At 39.7% G+C, this 24,130-nt stretch overlaps 1 protein-coding gene across 1 annotated transcript; it reads left to right on the forward strand.

The window, feature by feature from the left end:
- Positions 1-6,969: 6,969 nt before the first annotated feature.
- On the forward strand, positions 6,970-16,360 carry scn4bb (sodium channel, voltage-gated, type IV, beta b). The gene is made up of 5 exons (XM_084730339.1): positions 6,970-7,054; positions 14,341-14,504; positions 14,601-14,820; positions 15,923-16,052; positions 16,264-16,360. The coding sequence occupies exons 1-5, from the start codon at positions 6,970-6,972 to the stop codon at positions 16,358-16,360; spliced, it is 696 nt and encodes a 231-aa protein (XP_084586465.1).
- Positions 16,361-24,130: the final 7,770 nt, after the last annotated feature.

Consider the following 24,130-nt stretch of genomic DNA (forward strand, 5'->3'; position numbering starts at 1 on the left):
GCACTATCAGCTAATGGTAGCTAATGTAGCCTTGAGTGACTAGCATCAAGCAGAGATGAAGGAGTGGGTTACAGAGGTCTGGTAACCTCTCTTTTTCTATCTCCACACACCCAGATATATAGAAATATATATATTTCATTTTCAGACTTGTAGTCCCAACTGATGCTGACTCAAGTGGCATCACTAGAGGCAAGTTATCAGACTTGATACACATATGCAGTAGAACTCCTAAACATCTAAACAGATGTGTAAATCTGTGGAGCTCCCCTTTAATGTCTGTGTTTGATCTATGAGAGTCTGGTTTGTTATATGTGACTGCTGTAACCATAAAGGAACAGTTCAATCAAAAATTCATGTTTTTCCTCTTACCTGCGGTGCTGTGCGTCCACCTGGATTGTCTAAGTGTGAGCTGCCAAGTTTTGGAGATATCATAAGAATGTATGCCTTCTCTTGAATATAATGGAACTAGATGACACTTACTTGGCTTGTGACACTTAAAGCACTAAAAAATGTGGCCAATATCTCCAAAACTCTGCAACTCACACCAAAACAATCTAGATGGATAAATGACACTACAGGTAAGAGCAGAAATATGTGTTTTGGACTGTGTGGTGAACTGCCCCATCTTTTTACTAATCTGACTTGATATCCAGATTGCTGCTGCTGGAAATCTACTGCCTTAGATCAATGTTGTGAAAAAAAATGAATTTTCATATTGAATATATGAACTGTAGATTTTTAAAGAGATGAGCCTGATTAATTCAGCTCATTGTTAAAAGCAATGACGGTGTTTGTCCAACAGCGGTGTTGCCAATTTGAATGTTTCTCCTGTTTAATTTCTAAAAACATCAGCTGAGAGGAGGCTAATCAGAAATTGAAGTGAGAAACAACAGGAGAATATGTGCTTTATTTTTGTTTTCCAAAAAGTTCACCACAAGATCAATGAGTGACAATGAAAGCAAGTGTTTACTACATTGGCAACATTGCACAAGTGATTTTGTATTTTCATGTTGTATATAGTATAAATAACTTTACACTTTTTAAGCTCAAGTCCTGATATTGTCATAATATATCTTTATTTAGCAACTCTGGAATAAAGAACTGTTTTTATAATTAATAAGTAGCATGAAGTGTACTTTGATTAAAAAGTGTGTGTGTGGTAACAGGGCAGCTCTTAGGTGAACAGATTGTGTGGGTGAGTGTGAAATACCAACCACACCTTTATGTGTCATACATGACAATGAGTTCCACAGTCTTACTTCCTGGCCTCACAACAGCTGAATAAAGCATTTTATGCACTTTTTCTTTTCTAACAGAGCAAAAATCTGTTTGTCTGACATTTGATCAACTTTTTTCAAGAGCTCTCCTATGAAGCTACGTATGTCTTGAAATGAGTTGATTTGTATTTGAAACAGGTTTAAATAATGTCAGTCCGATATTTTTGACGCATACTGAACAAACATGAATATATCTCACACTGCAGCTCACTGGAAAATCTGAGAGAGCCCTTCTGGTGCTGTGACTGGAGCATAAATTCATAAAAACAACAAAAGAGGACATATCACCCCCTGGTGGTATCTTCTCTATTTTGTCTTAGTCCTTTAGTTTATTTTTTTTTCTTTAAACAACAAACAGTTCGTGCCTTTATAGCCACCCTCTTAAAACAAGATACACAAAACTGAGACGTGTGTAGTTAAACAGGTTCTTTCTTTTGTATGAATGGGTTGAGCTGTTGTTTTTGTTGTTAAATATATTTCCAAGGACTATGACATGAGATTACGACCACTTGCACTTAATTAACTTTTTAAAGAAAAGGATCAGCAAAAGAAAGGAACAGCTAATGATGGGTAAGCAACAAAACACTTTGGGTTACAGTTTTGTTCATCAGTAGTCACCACTTTTTTCTTTTTATTATTATCCACTATTGTCATCCATAATTAAGTTGTATTTTATCATTTCTGCAGTGGTGGAAAGTAATATTTCTGTTCTGTACTCTAGTACAATATTGAAATACTTGTATTTCATTTGAGTATTCATGATACTTTATACTTTATATGGCTCAGCAGTTGCCTTTTGAAGAATAGGTTTTTAGAGGTTTTTAGCACTTTCTTTTTCTGTGGACGGAAAAGCAATGCACTGATACGTAACATAAAGCAGTTTGTGGCTGAAATTAGCCTTAATTTCACCCCCAAAAGCAAAAATTAGAGAAAAGTCCTAAATGAATGCAAATTTTCTTCTTTTGTTGCCCCATATATGACCTCAGCAATCTGTACGCTCCATGACTCAGACACACAAGTTTCTTGGCACTAACCTTTATACAAATGCTTTTTTAAAATCTGTTATACAGCAGCAATTTGCATTTTATGGGTGTTTTCATGATCACGTGGGTGTTTACTGTATATGCCTAGGATGAGAACATCTTTGCCCAGGGCAAATACTTAAATCGAATATTTACACAAACTGTGCTTTTCACTGTACAAACTTTCCACTACAGGTAAAAAAAGAAAAACAAGCCACATTTGTATTTGTGTGTACATGCCATGTACATGTACATGTCTGTGTGCATGGAGCACCAAGGTCACATATGACCCCCTAGATTTATCTTGTGAACCTTTATAGGAAGCTCAGCCCCTCTCTTTACTGCATGTAAAGTACAGCAGTAACTATAAAATTAATATAGAAATCTAATAATGTCATATTTTGCTGGTAATTTGTCTTTATTCTACTAAAGGTTTTTTGAAAGCAGAGTAATTTTTTACAGTGCTGTACTGATGTTCTTAGGTAAAATGATGAGACGTGTGTCCTTGTCTCTTTCCTTTGGAGCAGCACACATTTTGCTGCAGTAAGAGTAAATATATCATATCCATGTGCTTTTAAAAGCTGAGGCGGCACCTTCATGTCATCTATGAATGATAACATGGTACACATAGTAATGCATACCTGTACAGTTCATACGATGTGGTTATGTCTGTGTGAGTATGACTGTCCGTGTGTGGTCCTGCACAGGTCTGCAGCAGCACCCTGTCTTTCTGCAGCAAAATGCTGTTGTTTTTTTTTTTTTTTTTTTCTTATTGCAGTTCTGGAAGAGTTCCCACCGCTGCTGCATTGATACTCCAGTGGAGGGGCCTGGAGAGGAGAGCGGTGAGCCCGCAGCCTGGACACACTGTCTCTCACTTAGAGCTCCACACCCGACAAAACACCCTCCACTCTGCCTGCTCTCACCTCACACCACACTTCACCTTTGCTTATTATGAAGCCCTGAAATGTATTAGTATGTAATCTTCTGACCATTTTTTTCCACTTAGATACAATCTCCTAGTGTTTAATCAAACAGAGGGTGGATTAATTTTGTTCACTCAACATCCTGTCACACACATTAGATTTTAATTATTGCTGCTCTGTTTGCGTAGCTTTGCTTAGTCAGCTATGTCGGGACCATCCATTTCCCTTATTATTCAACCATAGCCCAGCTAATACATAATGTTCCCATCACATTCCTGGAAAGTTCCTTACAGGTTTCTATTTGGTAACCCTCCAACAATGCTCTAAGAACATTGTGCAAACATTTTTGTGTGACATAACATTCCCAAACATTCCAGTAACTACATACATGTTCTTTAGGCTAAGGAGAGCATCCTGGGAATGTAACCACAACCTTTAGGTTGGGAAAAACTTCCAGGGAATGTTAAGAGGAAATGTTCAAGTAACCTTAATATTCAGATAACCTTCCCAAAATGTTCTGGAAGTGTTACCAAAACATAAGTTGTACAGTAAGCAATCTAATGATTATAAGTTTGAGGGAACATTAAGGAGAAGAGTTCAAGTAATCTTCCAGAAACATTTAGCTAACCTTCCAAGAATGTTCTTATAACATAACAATAACACTAGTTTTACAACTTCATGTTTTAATAGCCAGGAAAAGTTGAGGAGGAGCATTCAATCAGTGTTCCTAAAACCAAAAATAGATGTTCCCAGAACCAAAAGCAAGTGTTCATAGCTGACTGAATCTCTCCTGTCACAGACTGTATTATATTATAGACTTAATTCACATAATAACACATGATAGGTAGCGTAAACTTTGCATGAGCTTCTAAAGAGTAAGTTGCCATCCTGTAGAGTCTGCATGTGCACCTAATAACCTGCTCAATGAATAATAGATCACAGTGTTAAGTACTTGCAAAGTAAGTAAAGTACAGTAAACGCTTGTGTGGCAGATAACTGCATCTGTCTTTTTGTTTTATCTCAAGATGTAAATTTCAGTTGCAGCCCTTTACAGTTATAAACATTATCTTACCTTCTTCTCTTGTTAAGTTCTGTAAGCAGAGAAAAACAAGCAGGAGGTGAAGTCCAAAATGGATGTGTCGCTGTCCCCTCGTCCTCTGCCTGTGTAACTGTACCTTGGCTCAGATGGCACACTCTGTCACATGATCTCAGTTGCATCCTTGTTAGCACTCATAAGTCTCCTTTGCTCCAGCATGAACCTCTAATTAACCTTTTACCAACCATTTTTTCTCTATTGAACTGATAACAACAAACCATTATTACTGCACAGTCACCTTTGATTTACAGTAATGGATGGAGTTTGACAGGCATATAGACTTAAGTGTATAAAGGCAACGTTAGTTGGATCTAAAATTGACTAATCAAATCTGAAAACTGAGCTAAGCTCTTCCTCCATCGTCTCCCACAGTGAACAGTGCAGACACATGATACTGTTCAGCTGCTGCTGACTGATGTGTTTGTACATTTATAGGAAAAGAGCTGTACTGTTGTCAAAAATGACTGCACACACACACCTAGTCACAAGGGTGTAATGAGCACAGTGATTAACTCAGGCTATCTGAGACGCAGGAGTGCAAATTATAAAAAAGGGCACCAGCACACAGAAAGTCATCATGCATTGCTGGTTAACCTATTCTAAAGCCTGCGTTACCTACATTTCTAGCATGTAGGACAGCCTATATGGCACTGCATTCTGTTCTTTCCACTGGAAAGGCACTCTATCACATTTTCTCCACTGGAAGGACAACTTAGACGCCACTTCATTATGCTTTCTCACTGGATGGGCTCCATTGCAGGCACTTCACCACATATTCTTCTCTGGAAGGGAACTGAATATGGCGCTTGCATTTTCCCCACTTGAAGGGCACCCTTGAGGTAGCATCATTATGTTTTCTCAACTGGAAGGGCAACCTAGAGGGCACTTTACCAGGTTTTCTCCACTGGATGGGCACTGAAACGGGCTCTTTACCACATTTTACTGCACTGGAAGGGCACCAAAGGACACTTCATCACATTTTCTACACTAGAAGGCACCCTAGAGGGCACTGTACTGTGATCTCTCCCCTGACAGGACACCCTAGTGGGCACTTCATCAGATTTTCTACACTATAAGGCACCCAACTTGATCATGTTCTACCACAGAAGTAGATGCTTTTTTCAAACATGGGTCCACCAGTGAATGAATATCTCAAGGTACATTGTACAAGGTACAAGAAAATCTGACCTTGTAGGCATTGAATGGGTCACACATACACACATGATTGGTAGCTGTGGATATCCTGAGCCGGGGAATAGGAGTCGCAGGAGAGGAGAGGAGAGGAGAGGAGAGGAGAGGAGAGGATAAATGCAGAGAAAATAAAAGAAGGGAAAAGCTTAAAAAACAGACATTTTAAATTGTTTTATGAAAACAAAGAGTAAGTACTGCACCGTTTTCCCCTCCCTGCTTGTAATTCTGAGATGCTGAGTTTTGATACCTTGAAGGTGACGTTATCAGTGACAGGACGTGTCTATTTATGAATGGAGCATTTAGATATGGGACTGTGTGTCTGGCCCGGCCCCGGGGCTGCATTACACAACCTCCTCCTCCTCAACCTGCACTGCAGAACTTTTCTCTGATCTTCACAAACACTCTGACAAAAGTGCCTGAGTCTGCATACACGCCCCGAGTCAGGAGAAGGGGAGGAGGAGGGTGAAAGAGGGAGGGAGGGGAGCAGAGAGAGGAGGAGGAGGAAGAGGACGAGTGAATGGGGGGGGGGGGGTGATGGAGGAGAGAAAGAGAATAAGAGGGATACTGGGGCAGGTGAGGGAGGGGAGACAGAGAGATGAGGGGAGGGAGAGGGGTGGCATGCAGCCAACAGGAGGAGAGGACAGAGAAAAGTTGTGAGCTAGCTGGAGGGACGGGCAGGGAGAGGAGTCAGCTTCACTGGGGGGGCTCTGCTGAGGAGGAATGAGAGCAGCTGCTTTCCTCCTGTCCGTCTGTCTCTCCACGTCTCTGTCTGTCTGTCTTTCCATTTTCCCATCCTGCTCTCCTCTCTAATTGTCTCCTATCCTGGCTGGCGCTGCAATGTGGCTGTCTCTGCAGTGAAAGTGCTGGCTGGCGAATTCTCCTTGAGTGAACCCTGACTGTGCGCAGTGAGCGTTTGCCGCTCCGCCGCTGTCCTGTCCACACTGACTCAGCTGTGCAGGCAGCCTGCCGGCCTCTGAGGGAACACCAGCTGCAGGGAGCAGGTAGGCATGACAAAAACTTGAACTGTAGCCTCAAATAATGTCATTTCTTTCAGCTTTAGCCCTTTTGCATTCAGGCAAAAAGATAAGTGGATGCATGCAGAAAACATGCCAACATCTGCAAAAAAAAATCTAACTTTTTACTGTAATGCCTGTGTTTTTATAGTGATTCAATGTGCTATTGAGTTGATCAACTTTTTCCTTCTCTTTGTGTCTCTTCCTCCTCTGTCCTCTGTCTAACCTACAGTGTCTTCCACCGGACTGCTGTGGGGGCAGGCAAGCAGGCTCACTACCCCCTGGACAACTGTAGGTGCAACATTGGGACGTGACACCCAGACAGCAGCTTCCAGATTTAATCCAGCATATATCAGAGAGTTGTGCTAAAGGATATTCTTCTACGAGTTGTCCCAAGCCTGGGCTGGATCCTGCAGCAGTATTTGTTTTGGAGCACATCTGGCTACCATGGAGGTCCAGTGGGTTGGGGTCGAACCCCTGAGGCTGGGCCCTCCACACACAGCCGTCAGCCTGATATTCTCTGTTCTTCTTGGTAATGTCTATCTTTCACCTTACGTCATCTCTCTGTATTTTCTCCGCCGTCATTATGCCGCAGCTGACGTGCACGGTTACTCCTCTTCTCTCATTTTTGGAAACTTTGTGTTTGTTTTTTCTCACTTCTTGCTGCGTACCATAAGCTGTTGTGTTGTTATGCAGAGCAATGATCCTGTAGCTTTTCCGAAGCTGACATTGACCTTCATCTGCTTCTGACCTACACAGGTGTTTGCTGCAATAGTATTTACTGTGTCCATACACGACAAGGATTGTGCTTTGGTGGCAGGACTAGTTTCCTTGTGAAGAGTAGTTTTTATTTTTTCTGGACATTTGATCTCATGAGCAAAATGTACTGCTGGTTCTGCCTGGGAAAATGCATTGAATCTCGTTGTTAATCCATCAGATTCATTTAGTTTAGATTAAAGACTTTGGCTGATAGAGTTAAAAGTGTTGCTGCGATCAAACAGCAACACTTTTAACTCTATCGGCCGGGTGATATCTGTGATCCATATCTTTGGATTGGGATTGTATGTCCACAAAAGGAAAATGTCAGCAGGATTAGTGGCCCCTGTGATGGAAAAGCTGTGTCAGACCATAGGCACTCTAGACGAGGCCCTGCCATCCACAGCATTTTGTACCAGACAAGATGTGTATCTGCAGTAATAGAGCAGTAGCACTTAGACCAGTGTCAAGTAAACGTCAAGATATCAAGAATTCATAGGAGGGAGACACATAGAGGACGTCCTGTGCAATATTTTAAAGACCCTGTCCAGTGAAAATCTCATTTAACCTGCTTAACATGCTTATATGGTGTTTCTCATGAGCTACAAAACATATCAGGAGTGAAATAAGCAGTAAACGCCATGTCTGAGCATTTCTTGCTTTGAATCTGCAGTGACCAAAGGCAGTCTCAAAAACATGTAGTCAGGCTGAGTATATAATATCATAAACCTAAGGATCAATCAAGGCGGTGACTCTATACATCATTAGCAGTGATGCCCTGCCTACAGAAGAATCTGGATGTAGCGGGTTACTGTGATAAGCTAGCAAAATAGAGGAGAGGAGGTATGGGTGGGAGTGTGTGGACTGTGTTGAGAGGGGGGAATTGTTTGAATATTCATGAATCCTTGAATAGTAAATCAAAGCGAGGTGTAGAGCTATATGAAAGACATTTTAACAAAGTATTTGAACTTATTTTGCAAAAAAACATAATAGACACACTTTATTACTTCTTGCAGAGCATTTTATATTGTTAAAAACATGACTGGAGATGGCCTTTAAAACTTGTGTGTTAGTCCCACCTCCGATAAAAACATAAAAGTAGCAGAGGACTTTTGTTCTGATGAACCCCTAAAACACGATGCAACAGTTCCTCCAAGGTTAAGTACGTGTTCCTTAAAAGCAGCTGTTGCAGTCTGCAATCTTATGATTTTGACTGTCTTGGCTTTTGTGTAGATTTAAACTTCAGAGCCTAAGGTCTGTGTTTTCCAGAGTCATTTAGAGACTTTAACAAGGTCTATTTTTTTATCAGTTATGACCAAAATGTATTGCATTGGTTCAGCCAGTTTCAATACCATCTAAAATTCCAAAACACAAATATGTGGGATATATTTTGAACATGCAGAAAGTTATACATATTGCTATATATAGCTGATATATTGCTGAAACACATATGAGCTGTTAAAGTACAGGGGATCATAAATAAATTAATTTATCATTGATGTAATAGGTGCCACATGCACATTTAAAGAGCTTAGTTCCCCAACAAAAGATAACAGAAGAGTAAATCATGTATACTACTGACTCAGCGTGGATAATATAAAAGTTAATCTACAAAACAATACACATTTTAAAATCACTATAGAATGCCTGAGAGCCTTACTGCATTATATTTTGAATTGTTGCCTAGAAAATTTAATTTTCCTTTCATAAATAGACATTTCCACCATTAATTGATTCATAAAAATTCACCAGATTTGAACGAAACCTACGCCCTTGTGAGTATTTTTGCAGTGGCTGTACAGTAACAGAACAGTGGGCATCCAGATCTATCATTGTTGTCTTAAGTAAATTCACACCCAGATCTAAGACTGACGGCGGTGATAGGCTCTCAAAATGTGGGCTAGGGTGTTTTGGATATAGAGTATCCACAGTACACACCAAAACAAACAACCTTGTTGAAAAATGCACAGAAAATGCATTTTATTAGAATCAAATTACAATCAGCGGAGAGATGTGTGCCATTATCTGACAAGTACAACTGTCAGTATATGTATGTCTAATACCCTCTTCTTCTGACATTGTTCCTACGTTTAATACTTCCAGGCTATACGTTGTAGGAATTTTTACCTATATATGGGTGTGGAGCATCAGTGCAGCGATGCAGCAAACACACATTAAAAAGTTAAACCTCCATGAGACAACACCGCTCTGTTGTATGTAGGAACAAAACTACCTTCAAACATTCACAGTCCGGTAAAATAAATCAAATCGATCATTCTCAGTTATTTTTTAAATATTCTTGATTGCTCTTTCCCTCCCATTTACACACAAAAAATGAGAACAGTGAAATTGCATATAGTGAATAGCTGTTCCTCACACACAGGTGTTGTCTTTATTTAGAACGAATACGACACATTTTTGTCACCATCATAACAAAAACTGCATAGTAGACTTAATCAGCAGATGCAGGTGGCCGAGTAGCAGAGAAAAAGATGCTACAGCAGTTTCAAAGCATCTAAGTATCATCATTGTGTAGTGGATAAAGCATCATATTGTCTTGTTACACATTGCACTTGTTCAGCATTGAGCAGTGATTAGTTTGTGTAATGATGTATCATGATGAGAAATCAAGCTCAAATGTATTAAGCGAGTCTAAGTATGGATCTTTTTCACAGCAGCCAAAGTAATATGAAATAGTAGGGTAAACACAGGTGTTAGCAGTGATTCTTATTAAGGTCCAGTGAGCCAACATGCGCAGTAGCAGCACCCTGAATCTGTCTGACCTGAAGGGAACTGAACCTCAGTTAGTATCATTGTTTACACTTGTGTTTAACCTGCTATTTCATGTCCTAATGGCTGCTGTGAAAAAGGTCTATTAAAGCAAAATATGGAGAATGAGATAGTGACTGTGAGTGAGCTGGAAGAGGTTTATATCTGTGAATTACACAATTTTAACATATAGAAGAGAGTGCTATAGTTGTCTCTTTTGTCTGATTTGAACATAGTCTGTTCATGCTCAAAGTACTGACTGGCCCCTTTCTGCTCTGTGCTCCATTATCAGTTGAGAGAGCTTTGTACCCAGTGAAATGTTGATCAGTGTTCTCCTTTCCTGTTTCCTGCAATATGTGTTAGGCTTATCAATGTTGAAATGAAAAACAAAATTATGAAGTTAGTTTAAAGATGTCGGGGGACATGTAAAAGCAACATATGTGCTGTATAGTCATATCCTAGGTTAGTTAATGTTAGCAAAATGTTAGCTATTGAGCAAACTAATCTACAGCAATTGTTTGCTAGCTCATTACTACCAAGTGATGAGCTAGTAAACAAATATACACCAACTGGTGCTATCCCAAATATTTAGACCTGGAGCTATTTTCGTGTGCACTATATGGAGACTTCATTTGCAGAAACAGCTACCTCGTTTTTTTTATATGTCTTCCTAAATCATGTACAGGGTTTTTATTGATGATGTCTGGGACATATCAATCAAACTGGTGTATTCATTTTACTAATATAAATATACTTGCTTCAGATTAGGGCTTTTGCAATATGGATCAAGTTAAATATAGCAATATTATTGACCGAATACCTCAATATTGATATTATGGCAGTATTTTAGGGATAACTGGATGATGATGCTTTCAGAAAATATTAAAACAAGGAGATTTTTGTTAAAGAATCATCGTGATGTGGATATAATGACTAAGGTAAAGGCAAATAATAAAACAGATAGAACAGTCTTATATTGACACAGTATGGATATTGTGGCCAGTCCTATTGCAGATATATTTGTTTCGTGATAAGTAACAAGAAATTGTAGTATAGAAATGCCAAAGCAGGTTTGAGATAATTTAGAAACTGTGTCACCAAAACATAGTTTACATTATGTCTTTATATTTAAAAAAATATATTATCAGTCCATACTGTATGTCATTATATGTCCAGTCAGTGTTGATGGTAAATGTGCAGTAGAAGCAAAAAATTTCTCAGTGTGCTATAATGATAATTAACAGTGCAACAACAGTGCCTACATGTACCAGGATGCATTGCATCCCAGCCTGTGATACCCACCACGCTGTTGCTATTTATCTCCCCCCTCTCTATTATTTTGTTGGTCAAAAGTGACCAGTATTTTAGAAGGTGACAAAAAGACTTACTAGGCATTTCCTCTGGCTACCTAAACAGCTGATTTTGCAGAAGAAGTAAGCTTTTTTGGTCAGTTTGGTGCACACCAAGGAATTTGTCAGCATGAACCTGAAAAAAATCCAGTATCATTCAGGCTGTAGTTTTTTTTTATCATTTGGATGTTCTACATATATTTAAACATTATACGGAAAGCATATATTTGTACTCATCGAATAAACTATTTTTCTAAAGTTGACATATGTAGGCTAGAAACTGGAGCATCACTGCTCTACTTTTATCTAAAGCACCAAAACCTTGCAAAACAAAACTTTAATTGGAAACCTCAATAAGAAGTGCAGGAAAGAGAGAATGGGCAGCTGATTTCAGGGACAGTGTCACAGAGAAAACACAAAGAAATACATGTAATTCTGCTTGTTTTGTTCTTGGTGATAGAAACAGGGCTGTCATATGCGATGGAAGGAATGAAAATGGAATATTATAAAAGATATTATAAAATATTGTTTATGTATTATTGTTATTGTTTAAAAAAGCCTGAATGAATCTAAAAAAAAATGTGAATGAGGAGTGAGACAGGAGGGGTGATGCTGCTGCTCTCTCTTCACTGTTTTTGCAAGCTCACTGTGCTGCATTGGACCAGCCGAGGAAAAGATTGGAGGGAGGGAGTATGCGAGATAGCAAGAGTGAGATGAGAATGAATCAATAACATTCCCACATACTGTATGCCCTCCTTTGCTGTGTGAAGCCGTATCTGCTGTTCTTAGCAATGTTATTCCTGTTTGCTGCAGTGGTGCCTATCAGACGTTGACCTTGACCACGTTATGAGGCGAGCGTAACGCCGGGTGCACCAAACAGAGGGCAGAAGTGACGTGAATGTTAGAAATAGTGCAGAAAATGTTACAGCTGCAACCATTGATCAGACGTGTCAGAGTTCTCTCTTCTCTCTATAACCTCTGCATCTGTGCCCCACACTCTGAGAAATAAAGGTGCTAACTAACCAGAATCATAAAGGATTATTCAGTTTGTCCCCATAGGAAAATGCTTTTATAAAGGTTCCATTTGGAACCCTTTCAGAGAGTTCTATCAAGAATCCAATATAGAACCATCTGTGAAAGGTTTCACTCAGACACTCAGATGAGAGGTACTACAGAGAACCCTCCTAAGGTGTAGTGATTCCACACAGAACCTGCCCTATGAGGTTCTTTCCATCCTCTAAAGGTGCTATTTTTATATTCTAAAGGATTTATCTCTAACACACACTGGGGGTTAAACCAAGAACCCTTTTTATATTCCAAGGGTTTTATCAAGAACCCCGCTGGGGGGTTATATCAAGAAACCTTTTGTATTCCAAGGGTTTTATCTAGAACACACTCAGTGGAACCTACAGAGAATCTTTTATATTATAAGGGTTTTATGTTGAACCCACCTTAGGGGGTTCTATGAAGACCCCTATTTGTATTCTAAGGGTTTTATCGAGAACACACAGGGGTTCTATTAATAACCTTTTTAGATTTCCAAAGGTTTTATCTAGAACCCACTCAGGGTGTTCTACTGAGAACACTTTTTATGGTGCAAAGATCCCATGGCAAAGGAGTTCTTCAAGGATTTCAACAATTCTCAAAGAGCACTTTCCTCCAAAAGGTTCTTTGGATTAAAAAGGTTCTTAATGCAACTTTTAGTCTTAAAAAGACCCCTTGACAAACCTCAGCCCTTCAGGAAGAGCCCTTTTGAAACCTTTCCTTCGAAGTGTGTAGTTCTGCACAGCAGCTCTTGTAGTTTTCTCCTCACACACTAGATGGAAGCATTAAGATGAAGGAGCTTTAAAAGACCGACAGTACAGTCTGTCCTTGACCTGCTGGAACTCTATACTGTAACTCTATCCTACCTGTGACCCTGACACATGTCTGATCACAAGCTGAGCAGCTAAATGTGAAGGTGGAATACCTGCCAGATCTAGACTGAATGAGGAAAAAGGAAAAGACAGACAATAAAAAAGACATTCAGTTTCCCAGAGCCATCTGCTTGATTGGTAAAAGTAGAAGATTTAATCACTGTGACTTCCCGATGCTGTTTGACTTTGGTCTCTGGTGTACAGTTACATTTTTCACATGGGGCACATCAGATTTCATTCTCTCTTATTTACAGTAATGTGACAGCAAGCACTGTAGGGCATATGGCACATAGCACAAAGAGTGGAAACAAACACTGGTGGCTCTGACCGTCACCATCTCGGTAGGTCCTGACTCCACTTAACTCTTAACTAAATAAAAAAAATGGACGGTTTACACTATAGAAGGGTTCTCTGTAAAACCTCTCATAGGGGGTTCTGGGTGAAACCTTTCACAGATGGCTCTAGGTATAACTCTTTATGTTGGGTTCTCAGTAGAACTGTCCGAAAGGGTTCCAAGTACAAACTTTATAAAAGGTTCTACCAGGAACCAAAAAGGATTTCATATGGGGACAAGCTAACAAACTCTTTATGGTTCTATTTAGCACCTTTATTTCTAAGAGTGTGGAGTTTTCATGAGCAAGCAAATACACTATGGAGACTCGAACTGTTTGTTGTACCCACTGTAAAAATGTTTATTTCTGCTGTAAAGTTGGCCATTTTAATATGCATCTGTGGGGATTGATTTGTGTTTGGAGGCAGCCTCAAGTGGCCATTTAAGGAACTGCAGGTTTTGGCACTTCAGTGTTGGCTTAATTTTTCAGCCTTTGAAGGTTGCCTCTTGCCTCAGACTGAGCCAGGATAGCTAGTTCAAATCTTATGCTAAGCTAAGTTAGTCGGCCGCTGGCTATAGATGTATTTTGGATTTTGAGGTATCGATCTAGTCAGACAGACTGACTTATTGTTCTTACAACACTGCTGCACTGTAAAGCTCATTCTTGTTGTGTTTTCCTTTTGACCTTCCCCGTCAGGTATGTGGTCTGCTCAGGCCCTGGAGATGTCCACAGGGAAGATTCCCTTCCTGGAGGCAGTGAATGGCAGCACAGTAATGTTACCTTGCACATACTCCAGCTGTATCGGCATCAAGGACCTCTACTTCAGCTGGCAGTTCAATGACAGTGGCACCATGCAGAAGGTAAGAACCTTGTGTTTCAGAGAAACCTTCATGTTCATGTATTGCTCACCTGTAAGTGGCTGTTTTGGGTGACTGACAGCTTGTTGGTCCTGTCAGGTGTGTGACTCAGTGATACCGTCAGATGGGGTGGTGCCACATGTGGAAATATATCGAGAGCGGGTGGAGTTTGTGGGGAAAAACGATCACAACAACATCTCCATCTTGCTGTGGAACATCACCTTCGAGGACGGAGGCCAGTACACTTGTTTTGGACGCAACCCCAAGGAGAAGGGCAGGAACCACAGCGCCATCTTCAACCTCATAGTAGTGGATGAGTGTGAGTGGTCAAAGGCTGTGAGGGAGGGGTCTAATTTATTTTCTTTTTCGTAATACATCTTAATGAGGTCTTTGGACAAAATGCTAGTCCTAATTCTTGTTGTATTTTATATGAAGAGGGTATCATTTTTAAAAACCTGCCTGAATCAGCCCATTACTCATCTACCTTCTCAGAAATCTTTCCACGTCTCTCAGCAACTGAAATTGAAAATTGAAAATTAAAATAAATAATGTGGAATAATTTATGATAGTGTTTTCCTCTCTGCTTTTATTCAGTTAATTATTTTCTAATAAGCCAGACACACACTCACACAGGAAAGCAGGAACAAGTGTCATACCACAGTAAGTCTCTCCTCAAGAGTGGAACAACATTATACTTTCTCAAAGCTGCTGATGGAAACTTTTAACAAATGAGTAAAACAACCACCCATCCATGTAGATGTTTTCTCAGTGAATTTGATACTGATAGCTGAGAGGGGTGTAGAGAAAATTCTTCATAAATGGATCTGGGAAAGTGCCAGTCTAGTTTTAAAGTTTAAAATGGCCAAGCGTCACAAAAGATGAGCTCCTCATCATACTTCATCATCAGGTGTGTCAAACATGAAGGAAATGGCTTCAGCTTGGCCCACACTACAGCTCCAATCAAATATGGCCATACCAACTCGCCTCAGTTAAAAGGCGTTGTAACAGCACAACAGGCAGCCAGGGTTCTCTCACAAGATATAGAAATTTTAAAGGGATACTTCAAATTATTTGAACCCCCAACCACTCAGACTTCCTAAAGCTACTGAAAGGAGTTTTTAACTGGTTATGAACCAGTCATGATTTATGTGACCAAGAAGTCGTGTAAATGATGTCAAGATTTTCTCCCTCCAAAAGCTAACGTAAGCTGCTGAAGGTACAATGCTTATGTGTTTCATACCAGGATGTAGTCTTTTTTTTTTTTTTTTTACACATTTAGGTCCCATGGGGCACACCTGAAGGGGTGTGACTGAGGCACTCTATATTCCTAACTATCACTTTGATTTTCTGGAACCTCTCTTTCAGCTGTTATGTAGCTCATTTACATCCTCACTCCTGTGTTCTGTTGTTAATGTCTGCAGTGAGGGTGGTGGATAACACGCTGGCCACTATCATAGCCTCCTGTGTGGGCGGAGCCATCGCATTGTTAATGGGCTTCATGTTACTCAAGAACTTCACTCTCTTTGTTCTTTCCAAGCTTGAGGAGAAAAAGTGAGTTTTCACAACCACCTGGATATTTATCTGCAGTGAACTGTTCCACACAGTTCCCTCAGAGTGTTGGTGCTTGGCAGCATGTTTTCGACAGCTCAGATACTGTGCACGCTGAAGTGAATTTGAAATGAAGCAAAACTGAACTTTTTCTTTGATCTGCTGTATGTGTACATCTCTAACTTTGTCTTTTTTTCCTTCGGCCCCACTGCAGTAAGGAGTGCCTTGTAACTTCATCAGGGATCGACAACACAGAAAATGGCCTCTCAGGATCCAAAGCTGATTCAAAGCCAACACCAAAAAAGAAATGAGAAAGTGCATGTATATATAACCATATGAGTACTCATATTTATGTACCTTCTTTGCATATATTTGTATATGCACATGTGTTTGCACACATACAAATTCATTATGTTGAAGTTAGGCTCCTAAAAACTCTGCCTGGCTGTGGCCTTCAGAGGGGAATGTATACATAGGCACTGAATAGTAACTGTGCAGATGATATACAACTACAGAATGTGAAAGACATGAGTGAGGTTATTTAAAATGTGCACGCAATTTAATAATTTAACTGCACCAACAAGAGACACTCCAGCTTGACTTATTTAGCATTACAGTCTTAAAGGAACAATATGTAACAATCTGCAAGGGCAAAAAGGAACACTGCAATCCAAATAGTGAGTTGGAGCCATAGACTGTATATTTAAATAGGTTGAAATCCTACTTAATATAACCAATATGCATGCAGAAGCGGAAGAGGCACGCAAATTGACAATAGTGAGCAAGGATGAGTCCTACACTGTGAGTTGATCAGCTGTTTATAACTGAGAGCTGTCTGTCAATGGAAAGTTAAGTCTGTTATCCTGAAAGCAAAAGCCCACTGCTCTGAGAACACACACTCTGGACTGAGTCAAGTGACTCCCTGTCTTACTGTCTGCCAGACTCCATTAACATTTTGCTCAGTTTAAGTATTATAAACATCAACACCTTCAACATGATTCTTCATAATATTTTTCATGACTCATGAACAGACATTTACTCTTTCGGCAAATGGCCGGCAAATTAATTTGAACCTAGGCAAACAAAAACACCTATTCTGGCCCAGAATAGAAGTTTCAAGGGGGTACACTGTGGCTGTAGTGTCGTTGTCAGAGGCTATTGTTTCAACTTAAAATGTGTCCTTAATCCCTGATGACATATCATGGTCATTTTATGAATTCTTAAAGTAAATATATTACAGCTTTCTCCTTTAATCTAACATATTTACATCCCACCTTGTCTCCCGTAACTCTACATCGTTTAACAAACTGGACACTAGGAGGAACCAGAGGAGCCTGATTTCTTCACATATTATCTGTTTAATGTACTAATGTCAAGACATAATGACAGTTTGAGCCAACAAAAAAAAATCATCCTGAACCTTTAAAGGTAGTTTAAGAACAAGAAGGAAGAAGGCAGGACAACCTCAGTCTAAGAAGAAAAAGTCTGTGAGGTTTAATTCAACTGGCTCTGTGTAATATAAACATGATGGATATTTGGCCATTCTACTCTGTCCTACTAACAGAGTCATCATCTAATACATCCTCACCAAGAAAGTAAAGAAACTGAATGTTAACCATTCATTCCACATTTTTTTCCACTGGTTTTGTGTTTTTACTTTGACCATTAGACATACAACATTTTAAATACAACATGGAGCACTGAAGGTACAATAATACATTTTAAAGGACCAATACGTAGCAGTTGCATGTGCAAAAATTAGCACAGCAGTCCAACTAGCAAGTTGGAGCCATAGACTATAATATTAATTAGGTTGAAATGCTATGGCTGAAGTTGTTTCTCCCTGCCCCATTGTCCCCAGACTCAGGCAACTCAGGTTGACGCGCACATTGTAAATTGACAATAACAAGTGACGAGTCCTACAAAAGTCCTATAAGTTGATCAGCTGTTTATGACCGTCAGTTGTCTGTCAATGTAAAGTTAAACCTGTTATCCTGAAAACAAAAGCTCACTGTTACGAAAATGCACATGCAGGACTTTGAGTTAAATGACTGACTGTTTTACTGCCTGCCAGACTCCATGAACATATTGCTCAATGTAACCGTTATAATCCTCTACACCTTCTACAAGATTATTAAAGATTTTTTTTAGAAGTCATAAACAGACACTCATTCAGTGAACATTCAGCATTAATTTGAACTAATTAACATGAAACAGGCAAACAAAAACAGTTATTCTGGCATGGAATAGAAAATTGGGAGACACTGCAGCTGTAGCATTATTGAGTTTTTCAATTTAGTATGTTTCCTTTATCCCTGGTGACATATCATGGTCATTTTATAAATTATTACAGTAAACTAAAAAAAAGCTGTGTAGACACAGGGGAGTGCTGATCTTGATGACAGTATTTGTTTATTTGTTAGGATTGCTATTAGCTGTATCTGAAAGCAAAGTTAGTCTTCCTGAAGTAAACATCTATAGTCGTGCATGGTGTGCAGTGCTTATAAGCTAAGTGAAAGCATGCCTATTTATGATCAGTAAGTTAAGTGTCTCTGGTAGATGGTTTTCTTTTTGAACTCTTTAAATCAAAAGCAAATTCTGTGCACATTTTATTAACTTATGGGGAAGGTGGATTTGTGTGTATGTTATTGAACTGTGTGTCTGTAAATGTGTATAACAGTTGTATGTTATTTTTGCACAGCTGTGCACTGTTTAAAGTGCTTTGCAGCCATGATATATGAATAACTACCTGTGGCCACAGCCAGAGCACATTAAAAAATTGAAACTTTGACTGTTTTTCATCTGAAGTCAGAACAAAAACTTTTTTATTTAAGTGCTTGAGACAGGGAATAATGCAATGTATTTACAGCTGGGCTGAATCCCTCTTTAACTAACACCAAATTCACAGTATCCCTTAAGTAATATGATCAACTAAATGAAAAACAACAGTTCTATCTCACAAATCTACTGATCAGTTTGTAGCTACTTTCCTCAAAATACCAACAGTGTGTTATCTGATTTATTCAATCAACTGCAGTAAAACAGACGGTGATTTAACAGAATATTGTAGGATTCAGCCCAGCTCTTCATCCTGTACCTTCTCTTTGCTTGATATAAAACACAGGTGCCTGTTAGTGCTTATCTGCTCCTCTGCCAGTGAGGACAATGACATACTGCAAAACAGTTTATAAAACTCAGCAAACAGTAATAGTACAACAAGCTTCTGAGCTGAAATGATAGACAATCCCCTGGAACTACCCCCCCACCCCCCTAGAAAATGAATGACCCTCTGATGATGCTGCTTTTAAGATAAATAACCAATGCATTTTAAGCATGTGCAACATGGGCCAGATTTTAGATACAATGCTAGAGAACAGAAATACATACTTTTTGGAAAAACATGTTCGGATATACTACTAACACTGGTAGTGTCAGCTCTAAGGTTAACTGTCAATCCCATTTTATGCCATGCTAATTTCATTGTGCTATCCCTGGCTAAGGCCAAGCACTATTTGGTGATGCGGCCCTGGAAACTGTATGCCTGGATCAGACTCAGCATATTCCCTTTGCTTATTATCATGGAAATGGATCATTTTTTCCTAAAAACTGACACATTCATTCAGTCAGTGTGTTTCTCTGCCATAAATAATCTTTACCTGCTGCACTGCAGTGAAAACCTGGTTGTCCTGCCCATGCATACAGTAATGAAAGACCCATAGTATGGTATGGTATCAGGCCTGAGACAGCAGGCTGAGTAGGGGGGCTGTAGTTCAAGTTTAATGTCTGTATAAGCAGGAAATCAGACAAGTGATGCTCTCAGTGAAGCCCACTGACTGTGCCAAACAGGGATGACTCCTGAGCATCACATTAGGAGATGAATGTATCTGCATCAAACTCAAACAGTGAAATACAGTTTCACCTGCATTTACAATATATATCTGTTTCACATTCAAGACACTGAATGTCTGGCTTTAAAAAGAAATACCTCTGGAGCGTGGGACAGATGTGTGGGGAAACGCTGTGTCAGGTCAGATCAAAACGTACCTCCCGAGTCACAACAGGTGTTGAATGAGCGTACTGTACAGCAAAGTGTGAATGTCTGGAAACTCTGTTATCTTAATGATAATGTGCCTCCACATTAAAGTGACTCCAGTCTTCAGTCACTGGCTTGAAGCAATATTATAAAGAGGTTGTGTTAGGCACTTTAAAAAATGTAGCCTATATTTTTGTGTATGTTATGTATAAACCAAACCAGTGTTGGTTTGTCTCACTGATCATCCAAGTGAGATGAGAAGAAACCAAACAGCACACATAAGGAAAAAGCAGGTGTTAAAATTCTTCAAGGTCTCATGAAATGTGTGATCTATTTAACCAGAATAAAATGGTGTGAGATCAGTCTCAAAGAGATAGTTTGTCATTTTGGGAAATACACCTATTTGCATTTATGCCGATAATTAGATGAGAAGATTGATACCACACTTGTATCTGTTTGGTAAGTATGAAGCTACAGTTAGTTTCTTCTTAGCTTAGCTTAGCTTAGCATAAAGACTGGAAACTGGGGAAACAGATACAATGGTACTGTCCAAAGGAAAGTTCACTAATTAACAAAATATATATTGTTTGTTTAATTTGTGCAAAACTGAAGTGTAAATGTTGTGGCTTTATGGAGGGGATAAGTGTGGGACTATTGTTGTGGCATCCGGAACTCTCTATTGATTGCCTGGCAAATGTGCAGTGATTACAACACTCCAGGAATTAAACAAGATATAACATTAATTGATTAGCTTTAGGCTCCATAACCATTTGGCATTGTTTTTTTTTTTCTCTGGCAGAAAAACACTGGCATGGTACTGGGGAACGCTGGCATGAAGTGCTTGTGCAGTGAGAGAAAAACAAAACAAAACAAACAAACAAACAAAGAAACATCACTATATGGACACAGGCTCCCAGAGCCACTGTTAGGCATATTTTTTATTATTATTATTTTGACAAAGCCAGTGTAGGTGTTTCCCTCTGTAACCAGTGCTTCTGCTAAGCTGGCTAATCTTCTCTTGGCTCCAGCTTATTTAACTCTCGGCAAGAAACCAAATAAACGTATCAACCAAAATATCAAACTATTCCTTTAGGTATAAACACACAGGCTAATAGTTATGAAAAAATAATTGATATGACTGACAGAAAGGAAGAATTGCTGAAAAAGCTGTGACTTCATGATCCCATTGCATGGGATCTTTTAGGAAGATATTGGTACACAAGGTGCAAGAATTATTATGAGTAATATACAGCTGTCATGTGTGGGTTTACCATATTCTTGTTTGCCTTAAAAGAGAAAATCCAGCTTCAAGCAGGACTATGAATTGTGTTGTCAAGAAATCTGGTCTTAACTTTTGGATTGTTGCAGTGACTTTGGAAACAATAAGACAATTTTTGCAGGATCATACGATCAAATAATATAATTGCAATAATTGAATTGAACTGTTGAAGAGTGGGTTTTCTCTCAGTCAGTTGTTGTCTAATAAACTTTGATAAAAAAAAAGAGGTGATTTGTTTGAAATACTGTGTCACTGAATCAATGAACTGAGAAAACCCAGCTTTTGTGTAATGTTGAGATTGTGTCAGCGAGGGCCTTATGATGACAAGCAACTCTATGCAAATCACAACAGAAGTGACAGTTTGTCACACCGCACCTTTGAGTTACTGTGACAGGTTGTCTGTGAGCAATACAACAGCAGGAGATGTCCTGGATCAGGGAGTTGTGATGATGGCATGCAGGGTGAACGGGGAGCATCCAGAGAGGAGCATGGAGTGGACTGGAGCCCCTGTACTCGATCTGACCCTGCAGAGCATATGGACTCACCAAGTCATACTCCACCGCTGCTCTCTGCACACAAATATACAGTTAGCCTATAATGCTCTGGCTCGCCCTCAAATGATGTCTCCATTTTCAACCACTCATCTGTGCATATCAGCTCTTGATCTCTTTATTATAGAAATATGAAATCTAATAAAGTTTTGAATAAAATATGTCCTGTCATGTTGTTTATATATGAAGGATGTAATACTTGATGTTTGACAGCAGTGCCTCCTGTTGTGCTGAGGAAAGACGAACAATGAAAGACTACACAGGGAAACCTATTTCAGAGTTTTCCTGGAAAAAATTAAAGATATATATATATATATATATATATATATATATATATATATATATATGTATATAATGAATTTGCACTCAATATAATGCTTTCTCACTTACAAATGCTGTTGGAGCATGGAAGAATACATCCGTTCACCAGAGCAGGCTGCAGCGTTTCTGGGGGTTTCAGTGTACAAAAGCACAATTTCTAACTTTATTCACTAATTTCGATGAAACTGGATCATATTTTATGGAGAAAATATTTCTGGTTTCCCTCTGATGTATTCCAGTTTCTCAGCTTCAGTGATTTATGCTGTCTTTAAATGGAACTTGTGAACTCTTAATCACAACATGGGAAATCATTTACAAGATTCGTGAATTTTGAGCTTTCAGAATATTTCCAATTTACTAGGTTGTGAAAATTCAATGAAGGCAGTGCTACTTGCCGTATGTTCACATTTCTGCTGACACAGCTACAAAACAGCCAAATGCGGCCGGCTGCATTGTCATTGAGTGCTGAGTGAGGGTCAACTTTTATTTGGAGTGCGTCACACTCATCACACATTTATGTCTCCAGCCTCCACTGAAAATTACTTGTAAACTGATGCTTTGTCGCCAGTAGTCTGAACATACAGTCAGAGAACTGCCTGATGATGGACCGATAGCTTTAGTCCAACAGTCTAAGTTGAAAGGTCAAGTTAATACTATTGGGTTGCCCTGGTAGCTCAGTTGGTCGAGTATGTGCCTGTTGTAATGAGTCCTCACCAGCAGCTCTGGGTTTGTTTCCAGCCTGTGGCTTGAGATACATGCTGCCCCCCTTCTCTTGTCCTGACAAAATAAACAACTTGATACCATCAAATTGCATTAGGAGATGTGTATAGAATCCAGTGTTTATGGAGCACATCCTGTACTCTGGGGTGAACGTCAAAATATCTGTCTCAGCTGCATCAAATTTGACCCTTTTATTTATTGTTTTAATATTGTATTGTGTAAAACTGGAGTGCTCCTTTAATCCAATACAACAACATGTAGACTAAGGATATTGTGACGGGTGTAATTAGGACCCAAAAGCAGTACTCTGGAAATCTGGGACCATTGGTAATGACCTTTATTAGCACACAAGTAGAACAGGAACTCAAGCAGACGAGGAAACAGAAAACAGTTCGTTCTTCAGGCTCGGGGCCCACACAAAGTCTCTGGGTTTCAGGCTCGGAGACTGGGTCGAGCTGAACCTGAATGTGGAACCGAGGGGGAGGATGTGAACCCTCGGACCCGTACAGTTCTGTTCTACAGCAGGCAGGAGTGACAGAGAGGGGCTTACAGGAGACGAGGTCAACGAGGCGAGGAGTCCAGAACCAGAAACGCAGGCCGATGATGCAGCAGAGCAGACTGGGGATGAGCAGCAGCGAAATCAGGACCAGACGGAAAAATCAGGACCAGGTGAGCGGACAGAAATCAGAGATGCTGAGGCAGAAGTCATGGTCAGGGACAGAAGGCTGGTGAGTTTACCGGGACACAGGTGATGCAGGCAGGTCAGAGGCAGACAGGTTCGGCAACAGGAGGTCAGGCAGGTAAGGAAGGCAGGTAAGGAAGGCTGGAGAGTCTTGCATGAATGTTGAGGAACAATCTGGCAAAGAGTGAGCGTGCAGGAGAGGCTTATAAGCAGGGCTGATTGTGGATGAGCTGCAGCTGTGCCAGCAGGTGAGTGGAGTTGAGCTGATGAGGTGGGCGTGGCTGGCAGGTAGAGTGGAAATTTACTGGGGCAGAGGGACAGGAGGGAAACTGGGGGAATGGAGTTGTGACAGATAGGGAGATTGACCCATCATTCAAATCATGGCAGTAAATTAACATTAAAAATAAACCATACTCAGCAATAAAAGATTATATAGATGAGTTTCTGAACATTGATAGTAGAAAACAACTTATTCCCACGTAGTGATATGGTTGA

The sequence above is a fragment of the Lutjanus erythropterus genome, chromosome 11 (genome assembly GCF_056507025.1).
Source record: "Lutjanus erythropterus isolate fLutEry1 chromosome 11, fLutEry1.hap2, whole genome shotgun sequence".
Lineage (NCBI taxonomy): Eukaryota > Metazoa > Chordata > Actinopteri > Lutjaniformes > Lutjanidae > Lutjanus > Lutjanus erythropterus.